The sequence below is a fragment of the Lobosporangium transversale genome, assembly GCF_002105155.1.
Source record: "Lobosporangium transversale strain NRRL 3116 chromosome Unknown BCR41scaffold_27, whole genome shotgun sequence".
Classification (NCBI taxonomy): Eukaryota; Fungi; Mortierellomycota; class Mortierellomycetes; order Mortierellales; family Mortierellaceae; genus Lobosporangium; species Lobosporangium transversale.
The window spans coordinates 250,947-274,360 of NW_019029005.1; the positions used below are offsets into that span (position 1 = coordinate 250,947).

The 23,414-nt window shown below is 41.5% G+C and overlaps 8 protein-coding genes across 8 annotated transcripts; 2 read left to right on the plus strand and 6 right to left on the minus strand.

The window, feature by feature from the left end:
• Window positions 1–262: 262 nt before the first annotated feature.
• BCR41DRAFT_356791 (hypothetical protein) lies at window positions 263–1,761 on the minus strand. Its single transcript, XM_022024717.1, has 2 exons — window positions 1,385–1,761; window positions 263–1,216 (listed from the first exon to the last, which is right to left on the minus strand). Exons 1-2 carry the CDS (start codon window positions 1,641–1,643, stop codon window positions 420–422), a joined length of 1,056 nt encoding a protein of 351 aa, XP_021879801.1. The 5' UTR covers window positions 1,644–1,761; the 3' UTR covers window positions 263–419.
• A 255-nt stretch (window positions 1,762–2,016) lies between these two features.
• Window positions 2,017–2,997, minus strand: BCR41DRAFT_356792 (hypothetical protein). Its single transcript, XM_022024718.1, has 3 exons — window positions 2,614–2,997; window positions 2,343–2,506; window positions 2,017–2,314 (listed from the first exon to the last, which is right to left on the minus strand). Exons 1-3 carry the CDS (start codon window positions 2,936–2,938, stop codon window positions 2,150–2,152), a joined length of 654 nt encoding a protein of 217 aa, XP_021879802.1. The 5' UTR covers window positions 2,939–2,997; the 3' UTR covers window positions 2,017–2,149.
• Window positions 2,998–4,331: 1,334 nt separating this feature from the next.
• On the plus strand, window positions 4,332–7,121 carry BCR41DRAFT_108008 (kinase-like domain-containing protein). Its single transcript, XM_022019359.1, has 9 exons — window positions 4,332–4,755; window positions 4,882–4,960; window positions 5,062–5,242; window positions 5,375–5,541; window positions 5,644–5,732; window positions 5,850–5,988; window positions 6,116–6,278; window positions 6,412–6,514; window positions 6,678–7,121. Exons 1-9 carry the CDS (start codon window positions 4,567–4,569, stop codon window positions 6,885–6,887), a joined length of 1,320 nt encoding a protein of 439 aa, XP_021879803.1. The 5' UTR covers window positions 4,332–4,566; the 3' UTR covers window positions 6,888–7,121.
• Window positions 7,122–7,740: 619 nt separating this feature from the next.
• Window positions 7,741–8,428, minus strand: BCR41DRAFT_356794 (hypothetical protein; the record flags this gene model as incomplete). The annotated part of the gene is made up of 2 exons (XM_022024719.1): window positions 8,111–8,428; window positions 7,741–8,057 (listed from the first exon to the last, which is right to left on the minus strand). Coding segments are annotated over exons 1-2 (550 nt in total), but the record flags the coding sequence as incomplete, so codon positions are not given.
• BCR41DRAFT_108041 (hypothetical protein) lies at window positions 8,228–8,941 on the minus strand. Its single transcript, XM_022019360.1, has one exon. The coding sequence runs from the start codon at window positions 8,849–8,851 to the stop codon at window positions 8,444–8,446; it is 408 nt and encodes a 135-aa protein (XP_021879805.1). The 5' UTR covers window positions 8,852–8,941; the 3' UTR covers window positions 8,228–8,443.
• Window positions 8,942–11,542: 2,601 nt separating this feature from the next.
• Window positions 11,543–14,669, minus strand: BCR41DRAFT_423424 (hypothetical protein). The gene is made up of 6 exons (XM_022030300.1): window positions 14,639–14,669; window positions 14,315–14,516; window positions 13,354–14,005; window positions 12,984–13,143; window positions 12,660–12,864; window positions 11,543–12,534 (listed from the first exon to the last, which is right to left on the minus strand). The coding sequence occupies exons 2-6, from the start codon at window positions 14,373–14,375 to the stop codon at window positions 11,675–11,677; spliced, it is 1,938 nt and encodes a 645-aa protein (XP_021879806.1). The 5' UTR covers window positions 14,376–14,516; window positions 14,639–14,669; the 3' UTR covers window positions 11,543–11,674.
• Window positions 14,670–18,119: 3,450 nt separating this feature from the next.
• Window positions 18,120–19,522, plus strand: BCR41DRAFT_108156 (P-loop containing nucleoside triphosphate hydrolase protein). Its single transcript, XM_022019361.1, has 4 exons — window positions 18,120–18,318; window positions 18,532–18,701; window positions 18,901–19,019; window positions 19,168–19,522. The coding sequence occupies exons 2-4, from the start codon at window positions 18,544–18,546 to the stop codon at window positions 19,482–19,484; spliced, it is 594 nt and encodes a 197-aa protein (XP_021879807.1). The 5' UTR covers window positions 18,120–18,318; window positions 18,532–18,543; the 3' UTR covers window positions 19,485–19,522.
• Window positions 19,523–20,055: 533 nt separating this feature from the next.
• Window positions 20,056–23,414, minus strand: BCR41DRAFT_356802 (hypothetical protein). Its single transcript, XM_022024720.1, has 4 exons — window positions 23,103–23,414; window positions 22,863–22,937; window positions 21,998–22,553; window positions 20,056–21,960 (listed from the first exon to the last, which is right to left on the minus strand). Exons 1-4 carry the CDS (start codon window positions 23,115–23,117, stop codon window positions 20,066–20,068), a joined length of 2,541 nt encoding a protein of 846 aa, XP_021879808.1. The 5' UTR covers window positions 23,118–23,414; the 3' UTR covers window positions 20,056–20,065.

Sequence of the window (23,414 nt, forward strand, 5' to 3'; positions counted from 1 at the left end):
CTTCTTAGTATAATTTCATTTTGCTTTTTTTTTTTTTTTTTTTTTTTTTTTTTTTTCAACATTCGTATTTATCTTTCATATTCAACCTGTACTATATCTTTGTTTTTGTTTTAGTTTTGCTATTGCTTTTGCTTTTGCTTTTCCCTTTGACTTTTATTTTATTTTTTGAGAAGCCAGCTCCAGAAATATATTTACATTTTTGTAAAGAATGTTTATGAAATACGTCAATGAAGTAAAATAAGAAAAAAAAAAAAAAAAAAAAAGCTGTAATTATTGGTTATCTTATTTGAAGGGTGTATCTACATTTTCAAAGATTTTTTTTTGAGAGAGAGAGAACGATGATAAATGCTCCTCTGAACGCACTCAACGACAATGATAGCCTAAGGCGGCAACGGCTGGTTTTGTTCTTCTGATATAGTTTAATATCGTTGATGTCTTGATCTTAGCCGCTCATGTTCAGTCATTCCTTGCTCTTGTTGCTGTCTCTCCATCTCTACCTCTCTTTCAAACGCTAATAGAGCTGAGTAATCTTTGCAAGAGGCTCTGCAGTCCAGTGCATTAACGAGTTCGTCGATCATCCTCTCATCCTCGGCCTTTTTTTTATTATTAATTCTATCATTACTGTTACTTGAAGGTTGCTGATATTCAGAATTGCTGTGCTTGTCACCGTCATCCATCTCCATGTCCGTACCATAATCTTGATTTGCTCGTTCAAGCCATTGTGCTTTTTCTTCTGGACCTAGGCTCTCCCAAACAATCATTTTTGCGATAAACAACTCGTCATATCGCTGAGTCTGCGACGCCAGTTCCTGAAATGCTTCATGTTTCAACATGACAAGTGCTTGATGCTTTGGATCGATTGATTCTGAAGCTGGGTCACTTGGCAAGGAAAATAAAGAAGGTGTAGAGGGTGATGTGAGAGGAGAGGTCGGAGTCAGCATAGGAGACGAAAAAGACGTGCTTGGATAAGAAGAAGAGGATGGTGTCCATGGATGAGTACTATTGGAGCAATTGGAGTCTATGGAGACTGCTGTTATTGTGTCTGAGGAAGGAGAGAGTGTAGAACTTGACTTTATCGTAGGAACATCCGTAGCTGCGCCTGCGGCGTCAATAACAGTTCTTGGTTTTGGACCACCAATTTTTGAACTAAGCTTTTGAGAATGCCTCTTCAGTTGGCTGTCATGGAGGTAATGATGAATCCGGTAAGCTTGGAAAGCTGAGTAGAAGTGGTAGTTAAGGAAGGTGGTGATGAATAGGTTGATGATGTGGAAAGCTGATATTACATATTGAAACGAAAAAAAAAAAAAAAAAAAAAAGCACCATTAGTGACGGATCCCCATATTTCTTAACAGTCAAGGAAGATCAAGCCAAACTTTTCAAGTACACACCCTGTGTGTTATGTGGTTGTGGTCAGCAATACAAAAAGTGGCAACAGTAGCATTAGCATTTGTATTGGCATGAAGACCATGAAAGCGAGCGATGCGTTCCTTGAGACGCGTGTGATGAGTACGTAGCAAGGATCGTTTGAAAGTAGGACGAGCATGATGTAGATGATGAGAATATGAATGAGATCGTTTTTGTTTCTGTTGCTGATGGCGTTGTCTATCACCCCGCACGGTCCCACCAGGCCTGTGGATACGCATTGTTCAAAGAAATGTTGAGAGAGGAAGAGTGAAAGAGTATGAGAGTGTGAGAGAGTGAGAGAGAGAAGGAGAAAATGTGGATGGGTTTGTACGCGTGGGAAGAGTATTAATAGAAAAGTAAAAGAAAGAGAAGAGGAACGAAAAAGAATTGTCACAGGAAAGAAATAAAGATGGCCCAAATGTTTCACAAATCATTGTGAAGAGTGTTTTGGCTTTGCCCAACAAACAGAAATGCACTACTAAAAGCGCGTTGTTTGAATTATGACTCTCTGGCGGTTGGGCGTCTATCTGTTTCTGTTGATGTTTCTGCATGCAGGATGCATCAGATCTGGAGGACGCAAATCTTCTTCACGATTGATTATTATTATGCCGACTTGTATATTAGCTTTATTATTTTTGCTCAACCTACTCCTTCTGGCAACACATTGGAACTTTGCTGTTATATTTACAGCTCATCACTGCTCTGAATGATGCAACCAGCCTACAGGCTTTTTTTTTATTTTATTTTATTTTTTACTTGCCAGCTTCTTGCGCAAAGCTCTGGTCCTCTTACGAAGCTTCTTATATTTGTGCTTCCTCATCTTGATCCTCCTCTTGCGTAGCACACTTGTCATATGCATCACATTCGTATCATCCATTTCATCCATGATGGTACCGATAGTAGGTGGAGTCTGAAACCCGAGTCATTTGGCCATCCACAATGGACACGACATTCAATAAACGACTCTGTTGCTGACGCTCGATGAGATGGAAGAACTCCTGCACAGTTTGCTTTGAATCAGTGGATCTGAGATTGCTGCTACTGTTGGGCGGTGAGTATGGGCGAAGTGAAGAGAAGTAATTGTTCAAATCCTCGACAGATTCTATTAGCAGTTTTTTTTTGTGTTAATATGTACGTTAGATTGATGCGGTCCATAAAAACGCCCGAAATATATAAGTATATCAGCTTTAAATTAACCAGGCAGCTAACCTTCAAAATCACTAAAAGAGTTGATCCTAGTATCAACAGGGACATGGGTAAGACCAAGCAGGGGACGATGAAGCGCAAAGAAGGATCCATGTGCTAGATCAACTCTATCCATTGACGCCGCGTTCACTTGACGCTCGGGCTTAACAATACTCAAAAAATCAAGCTTAGAAAGATCACTCGAGGAAGGGGACGAGGAAGACGAAGACTGGTAGCGGCGTGCAGTGGTGTAGATAGAGGAGCGAACCGTGGTAGCGGCATTAGCTTTGATAAGCGTCATGACACCTGAGATGGCAGATCTCTTCAATGTTGAGGTACTTGAAATCATTCTTTTTTATCTTTTTTTTTTTTTTTCTTCTCGGCGTGATATAAATGTCTGTTCCTTCGGAGGAAACAGAAAAAAAAAAGAAAAGAAAAAAAAAAAAAGATTGAATGGGATCCTGTAACTGAAATCTCGATGGATAGTAAGTTCCTCAAGAGACGGAAAATCGGGTTGTTTACGATAAACGAAGAAGCAGTCGTGAAAGTGATCACTATTGTATAAAGGGGAAGCCTGTATGAAACAAGGTTGGCTTTGCATTTGTATAAGTGTAGCCATCCCACTATTGCACAATTGCAAGGCATCATGCATAAATAGAATTATCTTTGTACTTGGCTTGAGACATGAAAAAATCCAAGAAGGCTGCCCACGACTTTGTCCAAGGTTGAAATGATAGTGTGCAAAGCAGGAAAGAGCAGGAAAAAAGTCGTAGGACCCACATGCTTCAATTACTCAATTTTTCACCTTTCCTCTCTATTTCTTCTATCCCTATCCTTTATCCTTGACTTTACATATTCTTCGTTGTTCATTTACCCAGAAAGTGTTCATCCATCTGGGACCCATTAGGCTTTTTTTAAATTGATTCTGACCTGAACAAGGTATGTTTTATACAAGGTGTGTATCCACCACTTTGAATGGCATCAGATTATCCAACAGCATCATCCAGACTCAAGCTCATTTATACTTTAGATGAGGATGGATGCATGGCTTCATAATTGAACAAATGGATGGATGAATCTTTTAGACATTGTCGTATCTAGCTGTTTTCCATAGCCTAAATTTTTTTTTTTTTTCTTGCATTGTAAGATAGTGATCATACTAAAGCTGTGTAGACCAGTTCAAGCGCTGAAAATCTGAGAATAGCACTGACACACAAAAGCAAAGAGAAATAAGTGTGCTGCCAACCAACACTTCCCGTCGCCGCACGCTCCGCTGACCAAACCATACCCCTACCCTCTTCCTAACCTTCTTGGTCATTTCAGCTCCATCTCTTTCTTTCGCATCGCGACAAGAAGCAAAGAGGAGATTTTGACTGATACCCCTGAAAAGAATGCTTTCACTTCTCTTAACAGCGGCAATACTATAACCATATATCCAATTCTCAAGCCTCCAGCAGTTTGCATAGAGACTCTATTTTTTTTACCTCTTCCTTGTTTTATTTTCATCTTTTCTTTTCTATCTTGCTACCAAACCTGCGCAAATCCTCTCCTCCATCGAAATCAAGTCATTTGAACCAGATTCGATACCTATGACCAACTCAAGTACAGTGGTAGCAAGAAGGACAGCTGACTGGGCAGAGTTCTACAAGAACGGGCAGCCCAAGGAGGTGATCGTGATCGATGACGATACGCCACCACCCTCACTCTCATCCTCGTCTACTTCCTCAACTTCCTCTGTTCAACATGTTTCTACTGGCAATCTTGGAACCTCACCACGGTATCGTGTCGTGCAGACACTGCCATCACACTCTGGAGCCCATTCGTATCTCAATGCATCCTCAATACCAATGGTAGGAACAGGAGGGCAAATCACAAGGAGAACAAACAAACGACTGCCTTCGACAGATTTGGCATCAGGATCAAGCGGCGGTTTTTCTCATAACACAAACCAACATTACACCTATCCTCAGCAATCATATGTATCCAATCATCATGAACATCAGCCATCTTACATATAATAACCCCATCGTGGTCGATGCTCCCACCAAGAAGCGGAGGCGTCCGGATATCAAATACGTGCAATCGCGTGCACCACAGGAGAACCAGGCGCCATACTACCCACCAGCACCTTCGAGCCATGCGAATACCTCCGTAGCCAATCGAGATGTAATTGACAACACCCTACATTAAATGCTTGCCTCAAGACGATGGTGGAAGTACGACCTTATAACTATACGGTGTTATTTATCTAACTTACGTTTTGCTATACTTTGCTTTGACATCATATCCTAGACCCTAACCAATGTGCCTCCATGGGATGACAAGGAGGGCCACTATATTGTTGTTGTGAACGACGACTTTACACCACGCTGTAAGTGCATTGATAGAAGCTACAATAGAGTTTTCCTCGAATAACGCATATTTTATGTACAGCAAATATGAGATCTCATCCTTGCAATTTCATCCGCATAGATCGAATTGTTAGATTACTAGGGCAAGGCACATTTGGTAAAGTAGTCGAATGTTTCGATAGGGAAACAGGAAGACACTGCGCCATCAAGATTATTAGAGCAGTACAAAAGTATCGGGATGCCAGCAAAATCGAGACACGCGTTTTAAACACGCTCAAAAAAAATGATCCTCCCAACGCATAGTAAGTTATCCGAACAGTAAGAAGATGAAAAAAGAAGAGTGATGTATCGCTCAGAAACCCTTTGAATATACTATACTAACTACATCTACCTATTTCACTTCTATCCATTTGTTTTTCATTTCTTTTATTCAGTAAATGCCTTCATTTGAATGACTGTTTTGTACATAGGAATCATGTGTGCATGGTTTTTGATCTTTTGGGTCAATCGATTTATGACTGGTTGAAGGATAACTCGTTTTGCCCATTCCCGCCCAACCAAATACAATACTTTGCTTATCAGCTCTTGAAGAGCGTTGAATGTAAGCCTTTATACTTTTATTTTTGATGTCGGTATCAACCTAGAGTTCTAGCACAGTCAACGAGCTAGAAATTTAATGATTTTTAATCCATTTTCTCGCTAGTCTTGCATCGGTTACGGTTGATTCACACAGATTTGAAGCCAGAAAATATTCTCCTGGCTAATGGGGCGTACCGACAGGTCCCATATAAAGTAAGTGAAAGGACCGTGGCATTATATGATATCAAATAGTGACATAGAAGGACCTTTGGAATACTAAATAGAAGCTTTTCTTGCTCAATGCCCTATTCTTAATTCATTCTGTATTAGAAATCGCCTTCAAAAATGCGGAGGATTCTATTAGATCCAGAGATTCGTCTTATAGACTTTGGAAGTGCAACGTTTCAGGATGAGCATCATTCGAATGTTGTCAGCACGCGACATTACCGGGCACCTGAGATTATTCTTGGTGAGATTACATATAGACTAAGCTTTAAAAGCTTGAATGAAGTTGCGGCTCGATTTTTTTTTTTTTTCCTTTTCAAACATTAAGTTCAAATTATATGCTTCCTTTTTGGATCTTGATATCGTTATAGGTCTTGGGTGGTCATTTCCATGTGATATATGGTCTATAGGATGTATTTTGGTCGAGTTTTTGACTGGAGAGGCCCTCTTCCAAACGCACGATAATTTAGAACATCTTGCCATGATGGAAGCGGTGCTAGGACCTATCCCCGATAAGCTTGTCCGGTCATGCAAGTAGGTCAATCATTTCCTCGAATATCCATGCTTTTCTACTACCTTATTTACTTTTCACATTTGAACGGAAGTGACTGCATAACATGCAGAGCTGGTTATATTAAACATCTTTGATTACCTCTGTCCTTTTCAGCAAATCTGCGACCAAATACTTTGTGCATGGGCGTCTGGATTACCCTAATGATGAAACGAAGCGGACTAGTCGAAAATATGTTAAGGCTTTGAAGCCTCTCAAGGTAAAAGAGTTAATTTTTTAACTTCAATAGAGCTCATTCTGTCTTTGATTGAGAGTGTGTGTGGAGGTGAGAATGAGAAAGACGGAGAAAAAGAGAAATGGAGGAAGCAAAATTTTCTAACCTGAAATATTTTGTTGCTTTTCGTTTATTATACATCGCGTAGGATTATGTTGTGCCGGTCACCAACCGTGTAGAAAACTTGTCGTTTGCAGGAGATCTCCGCGATCTCTTGAGTAAACTGTTGACATATGACCCTGAGAAGCGAATCACAGCAGCGCAAGCATTGAGGCACCCATACTTTGGATACATTGTGGATGAATCTGGACAGATATCAGGCAGAAGGATGTCTGATTCGTACCATCCGTCTAGATGAAATACCCACAGCATCTACTTTTCTTTATTGTCATCCATTTTTTAATGTCATAATTATTTTCTTTTATTTCAAATTGTATCCTTCTTTTTTCTTTTCTGAGTAACGGAGAAATTTTTTTTCGCTTCCTCTTCCTTCCTATTCATGTAGAAGCAAAATGCTTTATGAAGCATGCCGCTACCCAGTTACTGTGTTGTTATTTTACTGCTACTGTTTTTTTTTTTTTTTTTTTTTTTTTGGTCCTTATTTGATTTTTCATTATTCATTTATTTATTTTTTTAAACAAACCGCACTATTGTACTTTTAACGCTTGCGAAAACGAAGTTTATGAATAATACAAAATGTTTATTTTGTTTTTGTAAAATCAATTGCTACAAATGAAAGAGTAGTAGGAGTGAAAAGAGAGAAGGGAGTACGTTACTACTATTCTTATTCTTATCTCTGTATTTTTGTATTTTCTCTCCTACTCCTCTCTATCTTCTGTTGGAAATGACACGTAAGTATAGCAATGAATGTTTCACTCTCCAGACATCCAATTGCCAAATTATTTATTTATATTATGGAAAGAATACGTTTTTGAAAAGTTAAAAACGTTTTCGTCTTTAGATTCTGATGCCTGTTTATGAATAAAAAAAAAAAAAAAAAAAACATCAATGTGTCTATCTGGATGTTGGTGCGCTGGAATGTGTGTATGAATGGGATAATTTATGATGCTGAAAGTGTAAAATGTGAATGCATAAAAATAAGGATATGTGAAAGTAATCATGACATGCATAAAGTAATAAAAGTAACAGATATGACAACAGCTTGGTAGAGGTAGCCGCCATAATAGCCTCTCTACTCATCGAAATTGAACTGTGATAGCCTCGTCCCAAATCTCCCAACTGAGGGTCTCCGGCTCGTTTCTTTCGACCGCCTGGACCTGCAGCGGGTGGATCCTGTAGCCATGCAGCTGTCAAGACAAGCTCTTTAGAGGATGGTTTGTGCTGTGACTGATATTGAAGTGGTGGTAATGGTGATGCCTCTGGTATCGAAGCTGACGGTGAGGAAGTCGTTTCTAGGGTTTTTGCAGAATAAGGTGTAGTGGGCGAGGTTACGCTCGTGGGAACTGGAGATACATGATCCATGACAGGCGATATCGCTCCAGCTTCAGCTTGTATGTCGGCGTCGTCCCTTAAGGAGACAAAGATGTATTAGCTGAGCTCGCATTGTTGGGAATGACTGACATACTAGAGTTTTGGTCTGAGCTTGTGGTCGTGATCGATGGGACGGGCGAAATGTTTCGAGCTTGATCTTGATATCGCATATGCTGTTCTTGGCCTTGTTTATGATAATGTTCGGCTACTATCTCTTTGCCATTCGGTGAGGATGGCCGACTAGAAGAGAGAACCGGGGGAAGGGGAAATGCGGCTATGGCAGAGGTCGTGAATTGAGCGGTAGGTGCGCTAGGCTGCTGCATGGCAGGTGTAGAGGTTGATTTGGACGTTAATGGAAAAGGTATCGGTGTAGCTGTTGGTATAGGCGTGGGCGTGAGTGTGGGCGATGGGGTTTTACAAGTTTCAGAAGATGGTAGTTCTGATGGTGAGAATAACTTGCGCTGTACATAATTTTGGTGACGGTGCTGTGGCTGTTGCTGCTGTTGCTGTTGTTGCTGTCGTTCTGATTGATGCGCTAAGAGGGATGGTTTGCGTCGAGGTGGTCTTATCGGAAGGGGCGAAAGGTCTGCAACTGTTGGCTCTGATCGAAGCAGGGGATCCAGAGTATGAACCGTTTTTTGGTACGGGCGAAGGCGCTCGAGCTATTGCGGTGGGTTCAGGCGAAGGAACTTGTTTGACAGGAGTATGAGCATTGTTGTTATTTACTTTCTTATGAGCAGTAAAGTGGGGGGGAAGAGGAAGGGGAAGAGGAAGATGAAGCAGCATGCATAAGTGCCCGGGCAGGTGGATGAACAACGCCAGCGTTGCCATTGGGGTCAGAGTCCGATGAGGGTATGTTACTGGAAAAATCTGGGGTTGGCGGTAAATATGGCCCCAGAACGAGATGCGCCGTATTTGGTCCACTAGAGTCTGTGCTAGAGTCTACATTTACAAACAGTTGTCTCTGCTTTCACTGTTGCTGTGGTTGATGCAGCAGCTGGTTTCTTTAGACCTAGACTAGCACCATTAGGTCGGCGGTGGGGTTGGCCCCTAACAATGCATACTTCACAGTTTCTGTTAACACATCAGTAAAGACAGGCTGTTGATGGTCCTTAGGCAGGATTGCTTGGGGCGGATGTCTTGTAAGTTCCTCTTTGCCTTTATACAAATCAGAAGAGCTCGTCTTATCCTCGACTCGTTGTCGCACAGGCGTAGATGGTGCAGTTGCTCCTGACTGTTGTTGTTGTTGTTGTTGGCGGCTTGTTGCTGCTGTTAATTGAGTTTGTGTTTGTTGTGTTGCTGCCTGAGTTGAATTAGTTGTCATATCTTGAAGTTGTGGCGTCAAATTCTTGTGAGCAATATGCGATGGTGATGCTGCTGATGACAATGGCCCCACTGTGATCATTGTTGGTTCAGATAAGGGCGTCTTTGTCTTCAATGTGTCAGACAAGTCCAACTTCCGAACTGCCGCTCTTGTAATAGATACGGTAGCCTTGGCGGAAGGCATTAACGGCTTTTTATCTGTAATGACAGGGCGTGCGTGATTCAAAGGTCGCGGAAAGGTGAAGGGAGGTAGCCTTCGAGCCTACTTGGGGCTCTTTCACTTTCTCTGTCTTCCGATGGCTGGGCTGAGATTCCACGCGGCACCATGACTGCCGGTGCCGACATGAGGTCCATCGCTTGATTTCTTTGAAGAACAGTAGCATTTTTGTTGTTGCTGCTGTGACAAGTGCCGCTTTTGCCGCTCGAGGCGTGAATAAATGCTAATTGTGTGGTGGCGTCAACCCAGGATGTAAGGCAGGAGTAGGCTGAATTGGACTCGGAGAACGGCATCGATCGAGGGGTAAGGCAGCACGGAATTGAAGAAGACTGACGTTTTTCTGAACGTCATGATCATCATCGTCATCATCACTAATGTCGCTGCTTATCCGCAATAAAGCTTGGTGTGCTTGGCGATCTTTTGAGCTCCTGTTGCTGATGTGAGCGACTGGGCGTAAAAAGGGACGGAGGCCGAGGAGTAGTAACAGTATTAGAATTAGTTGTAGTGATAGTAATGACGGTGGAAGGGGTGGAGGCAGCAGTGGTATTTTTGATTCGTGAACGTGTCTGCTTGTGCTTAATAGCTCGTTTTTTGTAACAAAAAAGAAATATCCCTCCAACGATGACTACGGAGGAGATGGCGATGACGAAAAATGGGGTGAAGTCCATATTAGCGGGCTAAGAAGACATTTCCAAGTGGGAAGACAGAGAAGAGAACAAAATGAATATATTACGAGAAAGGTGTAAAGATAAAACAGAGCAGGCCGCGTAAAAAAGGCCGTGTAAAAAAAATATATATCTATATGAAAAAGTGAAAGGAAGGGAGTCCAGTCATTTTTATAACTGAATAGACTTCTTCTTTTATGGGGTCATCGAGAAAGAGAACAAACAAGAATAAAAGTGAGATCAGAGCTTTCTACATTTTCTACATGAACTAAGAACTGTATTTTACTCTTCGCCCTCGTTTTTGTTTTGTTTTGTTTTTTTGCTGTAAACATAAAGCTATCGCGATATCATATTTTATTTATTAACCTTTGCCCATATTAATTCCTAAGCTTTGCTTCCTCTTTCTTCTCGCCCTGTATGCTCACTGCTTTTTTTTTTTTTTTTTGTTTTGCTTCATCGGAATAAGAGCCGATCAACCCGCCACATTGCCCTTGGTCTTGCAAAAGCCTACGCTTTGATACACATGTCGAAAACAAACTCACTTTCTTCACACAAATGCATCAGGTGGCAAGTCCAATCTTAAAAAAAAAAGAATGTGTTCTTTTCTAAAAGGAACGGGTTACACATCATGGATAGAGGAATGAGCCAAACTTGATCGTTTGTTTGTTTTTGCTCTCACTCAATCATCTTCTGTGCACAGCAGTAGGGATGGCCAATAGACCGCATTGGTTACAAAAATGTATTGAATGCATGCTCAGTACACACATAACCATGACAAGTGTCATTGTGTTTATGTTGTTCCCAACCTCGCTTTTTTTTTTTGTTTCAAGGTCCTTTTTCGGACAGTTATTCAACCGACCATATGAACGTAAACGGTCGAACGGCTTCCAGCTCTGTTCTGTCTTGTTGTTGTTGAATGTGAGTGTTTTTGACACGCTGTAACACGGAGAAGACTACAAACAAACCACAGAATGAAGAAGCAGAGAACATCTGTTTATATACATGTATTTGTATATAAATAAACCGTCGCCTAATTGCCCATCCACGTTGCAAATACAAACATGTAGTAGGAAACTCTTAATTATGGGACATCGATCCTATTTCTCCGCTTGTTTTCTTTTGTTTATGATCTAACGTAGTATATTTAAACTTCCTTTTCATTTCGAAAGGCCCTTTCGCCTTTTTAATACAACCTTGCGGGGCCTTGAATGTCCTTTGGAGAGCACAGTTCCCAAGTTATCCTCCGGTGCCTCAATAGACTATTGGCTCGGCTTTCTTAACCCTTGCATGCTTTTCTTCATTGGACACATTCATCTCCAATAATTTTTAATTTTTTATTTGGACTAAAAATATCAAAATCGACAAGATCGTATAATATAAGCCAATATTTGTGGGGTGCTGCTCTCATGCCAAAGATGAAACCTAATTGCTAAATGGTTAATACTTTGTTTAAAATGTCTGAGCGAGGATTTTAGCAGCCTCACGTCGTCCTGTCATGAGTGCACCATGCACGCTCGCAAACGAAGTTGAGGTTGTGTGTTCACCTGCAAAATACACTCTTCCTCGGATCGCATCGTCCACAGCGATCATCTTCACAGCCTTGACGGAATTCTTTTTGGCCAATCCAGGGTAATAGTTGAAGTAATCACCTTCGAAAAAACCACTGGCCCCTCTATTGTTGCTGATCAAGGAGTCCTTCTCTGAGAGCAAAACAGCCCTATTCTGCTGCTGTCTTTGCTGCTGGTACTGATGTAGGGCCTGCTGCTTTTGTTCCTTAATGCCTGTAGTTATCCTGTAGTGGTTGTAAGGAGGCCTTAATGTCTGAGATGACATGGTAGTATCATTGGTGATCGCTGTTGAATTTATGACCGAATAAGGGTCTTTCAGCTTGAAGGTAGTGTTTTGTAGGCCACTATCAGGCCCAACGGCGGTTGCATTGTCGGTGGGTTTTACTGAATACTTAGTAAGGCTATTAGATCCATGATTAGGAGTAAGGGCTCGATCGTTGAAAACCTTATTGTCACCGATCTTGCTACTGTGGTAGCCATGACTGCCTTCGGCGCCACCCATCTGTGGAAGGCCTGCAAATTGATTGAGGCAGTTACCTGTGGCCATCAAGCTGACGGGTAACAGTGTCTTCATAACTCTTAATCCGTCAGTGCCCTTGAGCTTTTCAGCATAGGTGTCGATCACCTTTTTGTTGGTGCCCAAAAAGCTGTTTCCGCAAGCCTTGATATCCAGTTCTTCGAAACGCGATTCTCCTCTCTTTAATACTTGCTCAGGACTCGACATGACGACAACAGATCGGGCTCCAACAGGAGTTTCAAATTCCGCAAGATCCGATTGATGAGCGCCAACGGGTTACTTGTATAAGAACCTTTAGCAAATGGATCTGCGTTCCATCGAGTCATAAAGACAGCTGTGGGCCTTGTACCAACGGGATCCTTGATGAGAACGTCGAAGTAATGGGCAAGATGGCAAATCAGTACCTCTTTAGCTTCATCCTCTGTGAGTTTTTCAAAGACATCAGCGGAGTCATTAGCCATGTATGCAATCATGATAGGCGCATTGTGGATGGGCATGAAAGACGTGTAGTTCGCAAGGTCGCTCATATAAGTCTCTAAAGCCAACATCTGTCGCTTATTAAGGTGACGACAGATGTTGGCGTTAGGTATACTTGAAGAAGGTATAGGTAAAAATTTATAAAGTGTTTATCCTTGGGCCAGAAGCAAATAGGAAAATGAAGGATCACTTTCACCATAGTGCCAAAGCCCAGGCGTTTGATAGCTGTTTGCTTATTCATGGGCAAAGGCGGTGAAAATGTGACGGAGTTGGACTTGAGGACTCCAAGGGGAAGAGTGACCAAAACTATATCCGCAGTAAATACACCCTTGTTGTTGAAACCTTGACGGCAGACTCTATAATTTTGAAAGAAAGGAAGATAAGCCTGTAGCGGTTAAGAGCATTGCTCTAATTTTGCTGTCAGTTCATCGTAGTTCAACTATCTACATGTTTCTATGTATCCCCATTTCTTTTGTTTAAAATAAAAAAAAATAAAATAAAAAAAAAATAAATAAAAGCGAGGGCTTTTCATCATTCAAAGCGCATGTAATCACTCACCATCATACGCAATGTGATCCACAACGTGCTCTAGCCGTATATCGACAGGACCCATGTCCTTGCAGAGCGTATCCAATACGCGGTCATAACCGTTTGTTACAATGCAATGATCGCCTGGAGGCATATTTTCAGCATCCATGTACTTGAGAGAGACCTTGTCAAGTGGGATTGCATTTTCATCTGCCCAGAACTGCGCTAACAGAGGCACTATTTTCAGTTCTCTCTCTGACATGTAATTGGGTAGTTTTGGGTCGCTGGACTGCCGGGTTGCCAGATACTGACATAGCCAGTTTTTGAAGGAGGTTCGAATAGAAATTCCTTTCCGATTGTCACGAGAATATTCTTTGGCTCTGCCAAAAATATCCCAGAGGATGGCCCAATAATGATTACTCTCATCCTGGGCGAGCTCCTTATGGCCGGGACGATCATATATGACATCACTGTTCGTAGCTTCTAGACGCACCTGGGCTGCCTGGGCCAGGCTCACAATGGGGTTTGAGGGGTCGACACCATGGATCCAGGATGCCCCAAAGTCGACAGGGATATCACTATGTTCACCAGAAAACAGATTTCGGTGCGTGTCGAGTCTACCTCCGATGCGGTTCTTAGCTTCAAGGACGGTCACCTGAATCGTGGAAGGATGTTTGGATAGCTCGTAAGCTAAGCATCAATGACACAGTATGGATATATATTTTGTCGAACGTTAAGAGAAAATAGCATGCGGAATGATGAAAGAAAAGGATAATTTGGGAAATAAAAATAAAAAAAATGAACATGTGATATGCACCAACCCTCACTAACCCAACATCTCCTCTTTAGACCATTTGTCATTTTATTATAACGCCGCAGCAGGTGTGGGAATGCAAAAAAAAAAAAAAAAAAAAAAAAAAAAAAAAAAAAGGAGTGAAGACTATGTTCTAGTGGAAAGGAGTGAGACGGCCTCGAGAGGGCGGTATTATTGTAGTTTACCTGCAGCGAGACCAGAGATACCAGCTCCAATAATGATAACGTGTTTCTTTATAGAGTCCATAGCTTTAGGTGTTGCGAAAGGTGTTGCTATTATAGTTGTGTAGGCTGAAGTTGTGTAGGCTGTACTAATTGGTTTTGTTGTTGCTGTTTGAATATATACTCGAATTGACTGAAGATGGTTTTTTCTATTGTTGGGCGAATGCTTCAAAGTACAAGAGAATTACAGAAGGTTGGTTGGTGTGACTGGTACTCTGGCATGCAAGGATGTGTCTTTGTGCAACCACCAGTCAACTTGAAAAAAGGAAGTGAAATGAGAAAACTTACAATGGGAAGCGATGTAACGAACAAAAAAAAAAAAAAAGATGAACTTGTTCGGTCAGTTGGCTGGTTGCTGCTTGCTTGAGGGTTAATTTGTTGAAGGTGAAGAGAAAGAAGTGGAGAAAGAAAGAACGAACGAAAAGATTACTTGATGGGGAAAGTACGTCTCTTTATACGATTTTAAAATCTTTAAATAGCAAAGAAATATGCCCACATGGCTGTTCGTTTGGCTTCTTTTCAACGAACAGTTTATTCCAGGAGAGAAAGAATTGAACAAAGAAAGCAGGCATGCTATTGGTGTCTACTTCACTCTCTCTTCTCTCTCTCTCTCTCTCTCTTTTTTTTTATTTTTGTTCCTGACGATTATGTTCCTGAGTTTGGTCTGCAATTGCCGCAATAGGCCTATATTTTTACTCGTGGACAGAAAGGCATTCCTTGCTTTAAATGTTCCAAGCGCTGAAGATATCAATCCCTTGTGATGAAGGGGTGTAGGGACTTCTAAAAATATAATCCCTCACGCTTTTTATGGTCTATACTGTCTTTCTCAAAATCACATACCATGTCCTACTATTAACACCATTCGGCTCTTCTTCCATCAAAGATCTTTTTTTTAAAACGACATTTGATCACCATTAATCTGGCTCACTATTTCTTACAAGTCCTTAAGCCCTTTTATCCCAACTCCTCGAATCAAATCTTGCTACTGACCTAAATTCGACTCTCCTGCGACGCGTGGCCCACAAAATCTGGAACAAATGTGCTTTACATGCATGCCACACCATATGATAAGTGTCATTTTAAGAAGTTGGACTGAGCAAGACGGCGTTGGCACTGAAGTCTTGAAATTCGAGACTTTCATTGCGTTTTTGCTGTGAGAGTGACTGAACCTAGGCAGTTGACATGTAATAGAGGACCTAGCTCCTTGGTACTTGGGATTAGTTGGTCTACTGGTCTGGCTCTTAATCTCCTCGTTAATGATGTCCAGATTGTTCTCTGTAACTCTGGGTGAACGATAAAGAAAGTCAACTCGTCGCTCGCTGGAGATGTAGTATTGCTTTGGAATAAATGGTTTCTTGAAGCAGGCATTAATATCCCAATATCCTACTGTATCGGACATTGCTGATCGTCTGGTTGTTCTACTCAGTAATCTCTCCTTGTGTAGTGCTCGGCTGAGGATGTTGCATTGTGGTATAGATATGTGTCATGTATTGAAATAGTGCCTACTGCCTATACTGTTGGTCATGCGGCCCTGCATTTGTTTGAAGGAGGTATTGGATGAATCGAACGAATAGCAAGACACCAATCAAAACCATCATGAAGAAAGTTCGATTTTACTCACCACAATGTCAGATCGCGTTCTATAGTAACCCCACCGGTCTTTCAATCCATTTGGGCCCCCATAACTCACTCTTTTCTACGAGGAAAGGACGAATTTGTAAGTCACCAAGGCCTGAGAAAGAATCCAAAACAATGGCACGCCACACGGTACATCAACCTCTTGACCTTATTTTCTTTGTAAAAAAAAAAACAAAAAAAAAAAAAGCAAAGAAAAGAAAAAGCATAGAATGGAATCAGAATGTAATGATCAGCCACGACTTGGCAATCTACTCTCTTGTTGAGTTCTCATTGAGTTTTGGAATGAGCATCGGCTCTTTTGAGGGTTTGTTTGATTCATACCACAAAAGAAGGTGATGGGTGTATATGTGTATATGTGTATATGACTCTTGGCCAAGGTAATTTCTTTGTCCTCCGCTCCTTCTATTATACCCTCTCTGTCACCCTACTGCAAAGGGACCATACGCGCTGCATTTGAGTTCTTTCGTACAGGTGCTTCACCTTGGTCAAAAGAGGATCATCCTGTCACCTTTCACTGACGGACTCAATATTGTACTTTATCTAATCATTCTAAATGCTACGTGTTTAAACATTGTCGAGGCTTCTATCGTCCTCAATCCCATTACCATGTAAGATTGGAGCTCTTTCCTTTTTATGGACGAAGAAAACAAAAGTCAAAAATGACAATGCTTCTTAATGTAATGTCTTTGTTACGACTTCAAGGGTATTTGCCTGTCATCTAATTGTATCCGAGATTTGTCTGCCACAATTGACTCATGTGCACTTCTGCTACCTGCTTACAACGACCACCATATCCAATAACCGCTATTAATGGAGCAAGGTTTACCACCAATAAATAGCAAAGAGCCATTGGATGACAATATTCAAACTCTTCCACATCTTAGTATATTGAATTTGTCACCCCCACCTAGTCGGCGGCAGCTGAACGCGAGCCTGTGCCTCCACACGGTCCTTTTCGCAGTACATCGCTATCAACCAATCAGTTACTATGCTATGTGGCTCAGCTGCAAGGACTTTTCCTCCTCACAGTGCCGCACAAGCCAACCCAATACTCATATCCAAGGGTGCCCGAGCTTAGTCTCAGCTTACGGAGCCACCATATCTATCTCAACAGCGGCAACAACAGCAGCAACAACAACAACAATTGTAACGTTATTATAACGAGATAACGACGCCCGCTATTTGGCTCGTTATGAATGGGCCGAAGGTAGTAACGAGTTAAATTCTTTCTTCCATCAGAGGCATTAATGGGTGCTATGAGATTTTAGGGGACGTTCCTGAGACTATAGTGCTTGCGAGTGGCGTTGGTATGTCACGCCCTGAGAGTTAAAACTATTTTGGTCTCCATCATCCATTCAGGCTAAACTTTAAACAACCTCTAGAAACCAAATCTGCTTCTCCATCAAGAGATTTTGACGGAAGCAATAACAACAACAGTAAACTAACAATAGCACTGGCAAGTTTTATGTGCGGCAACGACAGCAGCGGCCATTGCGGTTGCCATCTGCCACAATGAAAAAATCTTACGGGGCTGCTGGAGAAGGCACAAAGCCTAGTGAACAGGATACTCTGTTACGTCTGGCAGATATAGAGGGAGGAAAAAAGAAGAGGAGAGTGGTAGAGCCAAGAGATTTATTCCAGACATTGTGCTGACACTCCCTACACCTGCAGAGGCAGGTAGATTGTCCAGCAACTTCGCCATTTAAAACTTAAAAAAAAAATGATGGCGAGATATCTACGTCAATGTGATTGAGCGATTTTAGCATTCAATTGATTACATTATTTGTATTCTCTAAACAATATAAATATATTAAATGAATTAAATGGGTTTTTTATCATTCCTTCTCCTTCTTTCACTCCTTTCCCTTTCTCCCTCATTCTGAATCTCATTGGAATCTCATTCCTTGCATCGCTGATTCGGTTACAATCTCTAAACTGGTTATTAATATTATAGCTATTACACCATTTGTCTTCTCCCTTTCCTCGTCTCGTCCGAATGGCTTCGCCCTCCTCAAATTCACACACTCTCTTCCGTGCCAAAGGCATTGGCAAAAAAAAAGAAGACGGCACATGGCTCTTAAAAAAAAAGAACAAAATAATAACTAAAGGGGGAATTTTTCACTGGCCCATTTCTGGTAATAGGGTATGTGCAAATATGAATAACGGACATATTAATTTAATAATATTATTATTCGTCTCGGCAATTAACAATTACTATCTATCAAGCTGATCCCATTCCTTGTTTTATCCCACTTTAGTAAATCTACTCTGCTCAAGTGCATCAACCAGACCATTTCTATGGATGAAGGTCAGGTTTGGCTGAATGACAAGTAAGTGAGGAGAGATAATAATCATGAGAGACATAACAAAACAAACAAACAAAAAGATCTAGAACTTAAAATTAGAGATTAAAAGAAAAAAAAAAAAAAAACCTGCAATTGCCAAAAATGGTCATGCTCCTCCGATACTGATACTGCCATCTCTTAACTTACAAAAAACCATAAACAAAAAAATAAAAAAAAAATAAAAAAAATAAAAAAAAGAACTCCGGATCAATGGGCATCCCAACATGGCGAAGTTTAGTCATGTATATCCCTCAACGCACCGCTGTCATGGAAGGAACGCCTCTCGATTTCGTAGAAGTGATTCGAAAGTTCCAAACTCACAAAAATAACACCGATTATTACGATGACCCCGTCCAAGTTGCACTAGAGTATGTCTCCATGTTTTTTGTGTGTCATCTAATCGAAGACTATCGATACGCCAACCCAAAAAAAAAAAAAAAAAAAAAAAAATTTAGTAAGTATTTAACATAAAGTACTAACTCCATCTCATCTTTTTTTTTTTTTTTTTTTTTTTTTTTACATCTTGTGTACGCATACCAATCTGCTCCTTTAATTATTAATCTCTAGCTGGGGTGTTCGACCCGATCTCTGGCATAGCAAGTGGAATACTCTCTCTGGAGGAGAGATACAACGAATCGCTCTCGCTATCGGATGCTCTTTCCGTCCAGAAGTCCTGCTTCTTGATGGTATGTGGCTACTTCTTTTTCTTCATAGTTTTTGGTCTTGAAATCGATGTGAAATCATTTTATATTTTTCATTGAAATCCTTTTTTTTTTTTTTTTTTTTTTCGAAACTATCGTGCATGCATGTGTATGTGTACTGATAACCTGCTAGAACCCACATCAGCGTTGGATGAAGAAAGTTGTGACAAGGTCGAGGAGACCCTTCGAGGACTCAACTGTATCTGGGTCACTCATAATCCTCACCAAGCCAAGCGTATCTCTAGCGCAGGAACATTGCAAATGCGTGAAGGCGATAACAGCGAACCTGGCAGCCCTTTGAGCGTAACTATAGAGAGCAATCGTGATCATGGGGATGGACACGTTAAACCAAATGGAAGCAAGCATAACAAGGCCTCAGGCCATTCAAAATCTTCCTCAAATGCTTCTTCCTCAAGCTCTTCTTCCTCCAAGACCGCTGGTGCCCATTAATAGTATTTTTGCCGGTGACTCTACATTTTAACATAGGATAATAAATAAATCTTTTAACACACATCATCGCTCCAGGCACAAGGGTTGCCTTTATTCAACCTTTCGTATACCTTGCATACATGGAAAGCCACCATGGTAAGGAAATAAAAGAGTTTTTAGCAGATAACTACATCCCTAGTTCCGATCAGCATTGAAGGGGTTAAGTACAAATAAGACCAAATATGTGGTGAATACATCAAAGGGGCCAAGAATTACAACCATTATGGTGTTTAAAAAGATTAAATAACTTAATATGTACTCTCTCTGGGTTTTGTATCTTATTTACCATTATAAACTGTCTGAGAACCCAGGTTTATCGAGTATCTGGAATATATTTGAGTAACGTAATTCATTTCAAAGGCTTTGAAACGTGCTTTATTTGATATCTCTATGGAGGAGCGGAGGAAATCCATTTTCATGAGGTCAGGCCTGAAAGGACAGCTTCGGTTTGTTTATTTATTTTATTTACAAGGAAATAGCTGTCTATAATATTACGATTCATAAAAAAAAAAAAAAAAAAAAATCTTGCAATCTCCTGTTTATCACGCAGCAGTGCTCGTTTTAGGAGTTGATCCATGAGTTTGCAGTAAATGGTTTTTGAGGCCATTAATATTGGTATATCCCTTGCCACACCCTGGAACAAGACATTTATAAGGCTTGTTCGATTCATCCTCTTCCTTTGAGTAGTCTGAGGTATTAGGAAGCTCCATAGAAGCTGTAGGAAGACGACGCACAGAAGCTGTGACAGATCCACTTGAAGACGCTTTAGAGGCACTGATACTGCTGTAGAGATCAATATGATCATTCCGCATATGGTTATTTAGACTCGATTGACTCACATACGACTTTTGACAGGCAGGTGCAGCACAAGCGAACTTTTTCGTTGATGATCTGGATGCCGGCGCCTTGGTTACTTTGGATGTGAATGTAGCAGGAAGCACTGAAGCTGGAGTAGAAAATGCCGGGACCGTAGCAAGTAGCGCTGAAGTCGTTAATGACAGAATGCTGGAATTCGTTGCTGAATTGAGATTGCTAGCCCCTGCATCTGTAGCTGTTGTTGTAGTTATCGACATCGGTTGAACAAAAATAGGCTCGTGTGCGGCCACGTTGATATGTGTCCCAAAATGTATTCTATCATGCAAAGGATTCCCCATGGGATTTGCGAAAAAAAGCTCCTTTCCTCCAAAGATATCAAAATCTGCATTATTATCAGTCGTATTGCTGCCATTATTGCCATCGGTGCTATTAGAGATATCCTGCACATTGTTAGGCGCTGACATTGCATCTATAACCATATGATCGCCGTTACTAGCTACTTGATGCTGCAGTAATAGATTGCTGTCCAAGGGCGAAGATGCTGCTGAAGTTAAATCTATCATATCAATGTCGAGGTCGGTATGGCTATTTTGCGGGATGACCATGGCATCCGTCCTGAATATTGTATCATCGCTGTGCATAGTCATCGCCCTATGACCGTGGCTATTGGTTATGTGCGTGTTTAATCCTTGAATTTGGTGATAACTCTGTTCACACCCTAGTTCGGGACAGTGTAGCAGAGTACGATGGTTTTTAGGTGAAGATGCTCCTGAAGAGGTCTGCGAGGATGCAGCTGACCCTTCTAGTGACGATGCACTATGTGGAATATTAAGGGCGTTATGTGCTATATGTTGGAAAAGAGTCTGTGGTGGATGGTCTTTTTGAGAGGATTGGTGTAGTTGTAGATGAACCTCGGTTGGAGTGGGGGAGTTGGGAAGACCCATCATTGAGGTTTCAAACACAGTGGAAGGTATGGGCATGCGGAGACCAAGGCTAGGTGATGGTGCACTAGAAGTAGATGTATTAAGTTTGTTATGAGAATTGGGAGTGCTTTGTCGAGCCGTCCGGATGGCTTTGCTGGAAGACTCTGAGGTGTCTTCAATGGTATTAGAATGACCCGTATGTCCCGGTGAGTTCTTAGCATGTGTGACATGGTATTGAAGACCATTGATGTTCTTGTATCTTTTCCGCATCTCACAACCGGGCATAGTGCATCGAAAAGGCTTTTCGACCGTAGTCCCTGCATGCGATGCCTTAATGTGATAGTAGAGGAGCGATGGTGATGAACTCATGAAATTACAGTCAAGGATTGCGCAGCCATACGGCTTAGTGTCGTCCTCAGGTTCACTATTGTCTGCTTGATCACCCTTAATATCGCTCGCAAGTTTTGCAAAAGAATCATCGTCCAGCGTGATCCCATGCTCCAGAAACTCTTCGTCGAAAAATGAATCTCGCATCAACAGGATATCGTCTGAATTTACGTGATAGTTTGCATCGGATTCAAAGTCATCGTTATGTGTATCTAAAAGAGCCTCCAGACGACGGGTTTCGGCAAGGATGGCTGCATCATTGCTGCTTCCTTGGCCTCTTTTTTTGTTGACTCGCTTCATGTGGTTGATCCCTCTCTGAATTTTCCGCCAGCGGTTTCGACAGTGTACCAGGTCTTCCTGGAAAGGCCAGAGCAATCTTTTGCCACTGACTGCCAAACTCCTCAAATCTCTGTAACAAGATAAGATCGTCCTCTGGAGTCCAGGCAGCCCTATCAATATGTGGATCCAGACCTTCGCGCCATCTCTTGGCACATTGGTCATCAGTACGCCCAGGAATACGCTCTGCAATCTTGCTCCATTGCCCCTTAAACATTTCCACACCGGTCCTGAGTAAGTGATCCTCTTCTGGGGTCCAAGGACCTTTTTTGAGCTTAGGGTCGAGTGAGTGGAACCAACGTTTCCTGCAATTTTTGTTGGTTCTTCCTGGTACACATGCTGCAATCTTGGCCCACTTTTCTGTTTTATCCCCGTATTTTTGAACTGCAGCACGAAGGAACTCGTCTTCCTCAGGTGTCCATACTATTCTCTCGCCACGATCCCGTTTTCGAGGAGCAGCTGCTTCTTCTAGATTAAGAAGGTCTTCAATATTAGGCTCTTCCTCTCCTGTCAGCCCCAATGAAGGCATATCCTGTGGCAGCGCAGCATTAAAGACCACAGCCGGCACCTATTTATATGACAGAAAAGAATATATATATATATAAGAGAGAGGCCTTTAGCTTCTTTCGTAGTCAACATTATATGTCAATGGCTATCCTTTTGCATTAAAGTGTAAGATCTTCTGCCTTGTAACCATCCATGTCCTTACAGGTTATCCTTTGACCCACCCTCGTGTGGGGGTGAATAGAACGTGAACTATAGACCATGGATCACAAAACTGGGCGTTAGTTGTGGTAGTACCAATATATACAAGGGCTGTTCAAAAAAAAAAAAAAAAAAAAAAAAAGGAGTAGAAGTATAAGCGCAAACCACCTACATCGAATTGCGACGATGCCTGGTATGCAAAGTGCGAATAAGGCTCAAAGTCAGAGTGAGAACTGTAGCTGTCGCTCTGGTGAAAAACGAAGTGATGGATGAGACGAAAAAAAAAGCAAGCAAGCAAGGGTGTCAATTAGTAAGGAGAAGAGAGATGGAAAAGGAGCACCTTGGGTTGAGTGAGTGCTGCCAAACCCTTGTCCACTTCTCTTCCTCTTGAACCAGCGCTTTTGCTCATTACCATGTTCACTGCCATGGAGTGCTAGCAAGGGGTCATTCGCTACACGGTGCTGACGATGTACATATACACACCAGCAAGGTTTTTTGTTTTGTTTTGCTTAGTTTTGTTGCAAAGTAGAATTATAAAAGCTATTTTTTTATGAATGAAATAAAGAGAAATGGGGCAGGATAATTGATAAATATGGAACAACTTATTGTGTATGAGAATGAAGGAGATGAAGGAAGAAAGGGAATAAGTGTGAGGTATGGGGTATGAGGTGTGAGGTGTGAGGTATGAAGAATGAATGTGAGGCGTGTGAAGTAAAAGAATTTG

Bases quoted from the DNA above. Each gene is read 5' to 3' on its own strand.
- BCR41DRAFT_356792 (XM_022024718.1), bottom strand. From the start codon at position 2,938: ATGATTTCAAGTACCTCAACATTGAAGAGATCTGCCATCTCAGGTGTC. The intron at 2,507-2,613 runs GTTAGCTGCCTG...AACTGCTAATAG, and splicing joins CTCTTTTAGTGATTTTGAAG to AATCTGTCGAGGATTTGAAC. The intron at 2,315-2,342 runs GTGGATGGCCAA...CTCGGGTTTCAG, and splicing joins TATTGAATGTCGTGTCCATT to ACTCCACCTACTATCGGTAC.
- BCR41DRAFT_108041 (XM_022019360.1), bottom strand. From the start codon at position 8,851: ATGGCAACGCTGGCGTTGTTCATCCACCTGCCCGGGCACTTATGCATG.
- BCR41DRAFT_423424 (XM_022030300.1), bottom strand. From the start codon at position 14,375: ATGGACTCTATAAAGAAACACGTTATCATTATTGGAGCTGGTATCTCT. The intron at 12,865-12,983 runs GTGAAAGTGATC...CACCTTAATAAG, and splicing joins GCCTGGGCTTTGGCACTATG to CGACAGATGTTGGCTTTAGA. The intron at 12,535-12,659 runs GTACAAGGCCCA...CTCCTGTTGGAG, and splicing joins TCTCATCAAGGATCCCGTTG to CCCGATCTGTTGTCGTCATG.
- BCR41DRAFT_108008 (XM_022019359.1), top strand. From the start codon at position 4,567: ATGTATCCAATCATCATGAACATCAGCCATCTTACATATAATAACCCC. The intron at 5,542-5,643 runs GTAAGCCTTTAT...TTTTCTCGCTAG, and splicing joins GCTCTTGAAGAGCGTTGAAT to TCTTGCATCGGTTACGGTTG. The intron at 5,989-6,115 runs GTGAGATTACAT...ATATCGTTATAG, and splicing joins GGCACCTGAGATTATTCTTG to GTCTTGGGTGGTCATTTCCA.
- BCR41DRAFT_356791 (XM_022024717.1), bottom strand. From the start codon at position 1,643: ATGCGTATCCACAGGCCTGGTGGGACCGTGCGGGGTGATAGACAACGC. The intron at 1,217-1,384 runs GTACTTGAAAAG...ACTTCTACTCAG, and splicing joins CCACATAACACACAGGGTGT to CTTTCCAAGCTTACCGGATT.
- BCR41DRAFT_108156 (XM_022019361.1), top strand. From the start codon at position 18,544: ATGGGCATCCCAACATGGCGAAGTTTAGTCATGTATATCCCTCAACGC. The intron at 18,702-18,900 runs GTATGTCTCCAT...ATTAATCTCTAG, and splicing joins CCCGTCCAAGTTGCACTAGA to CTGGGGTGTTCGACCCGATC. The intron at 19,020-19,167 runs GTATGTGGCTAC...ATAACCTGCTAG, and splicing joins AGAAGTCCTGCTTCTTGATG to AACCCACATCAGCGTTGGAT.
- BCR41DRAFT_356802 (XM_022024720.1), bottom strand. The intron at 22,554-22,862 runs GTAGGTGGTTTG...TCATATAAATAG, and splicing joins AGGCATCGTCGCAATTCGAT to GTGCCGGCTGTGGTCTTTAA. The intron at 21,961-21,997 runs GTACACTGTCGA...AAATTCAGAGAG, and splicing joins GGCCTTTCCAGGAAGACCTG to GGATCAACCACATGAAGCGA.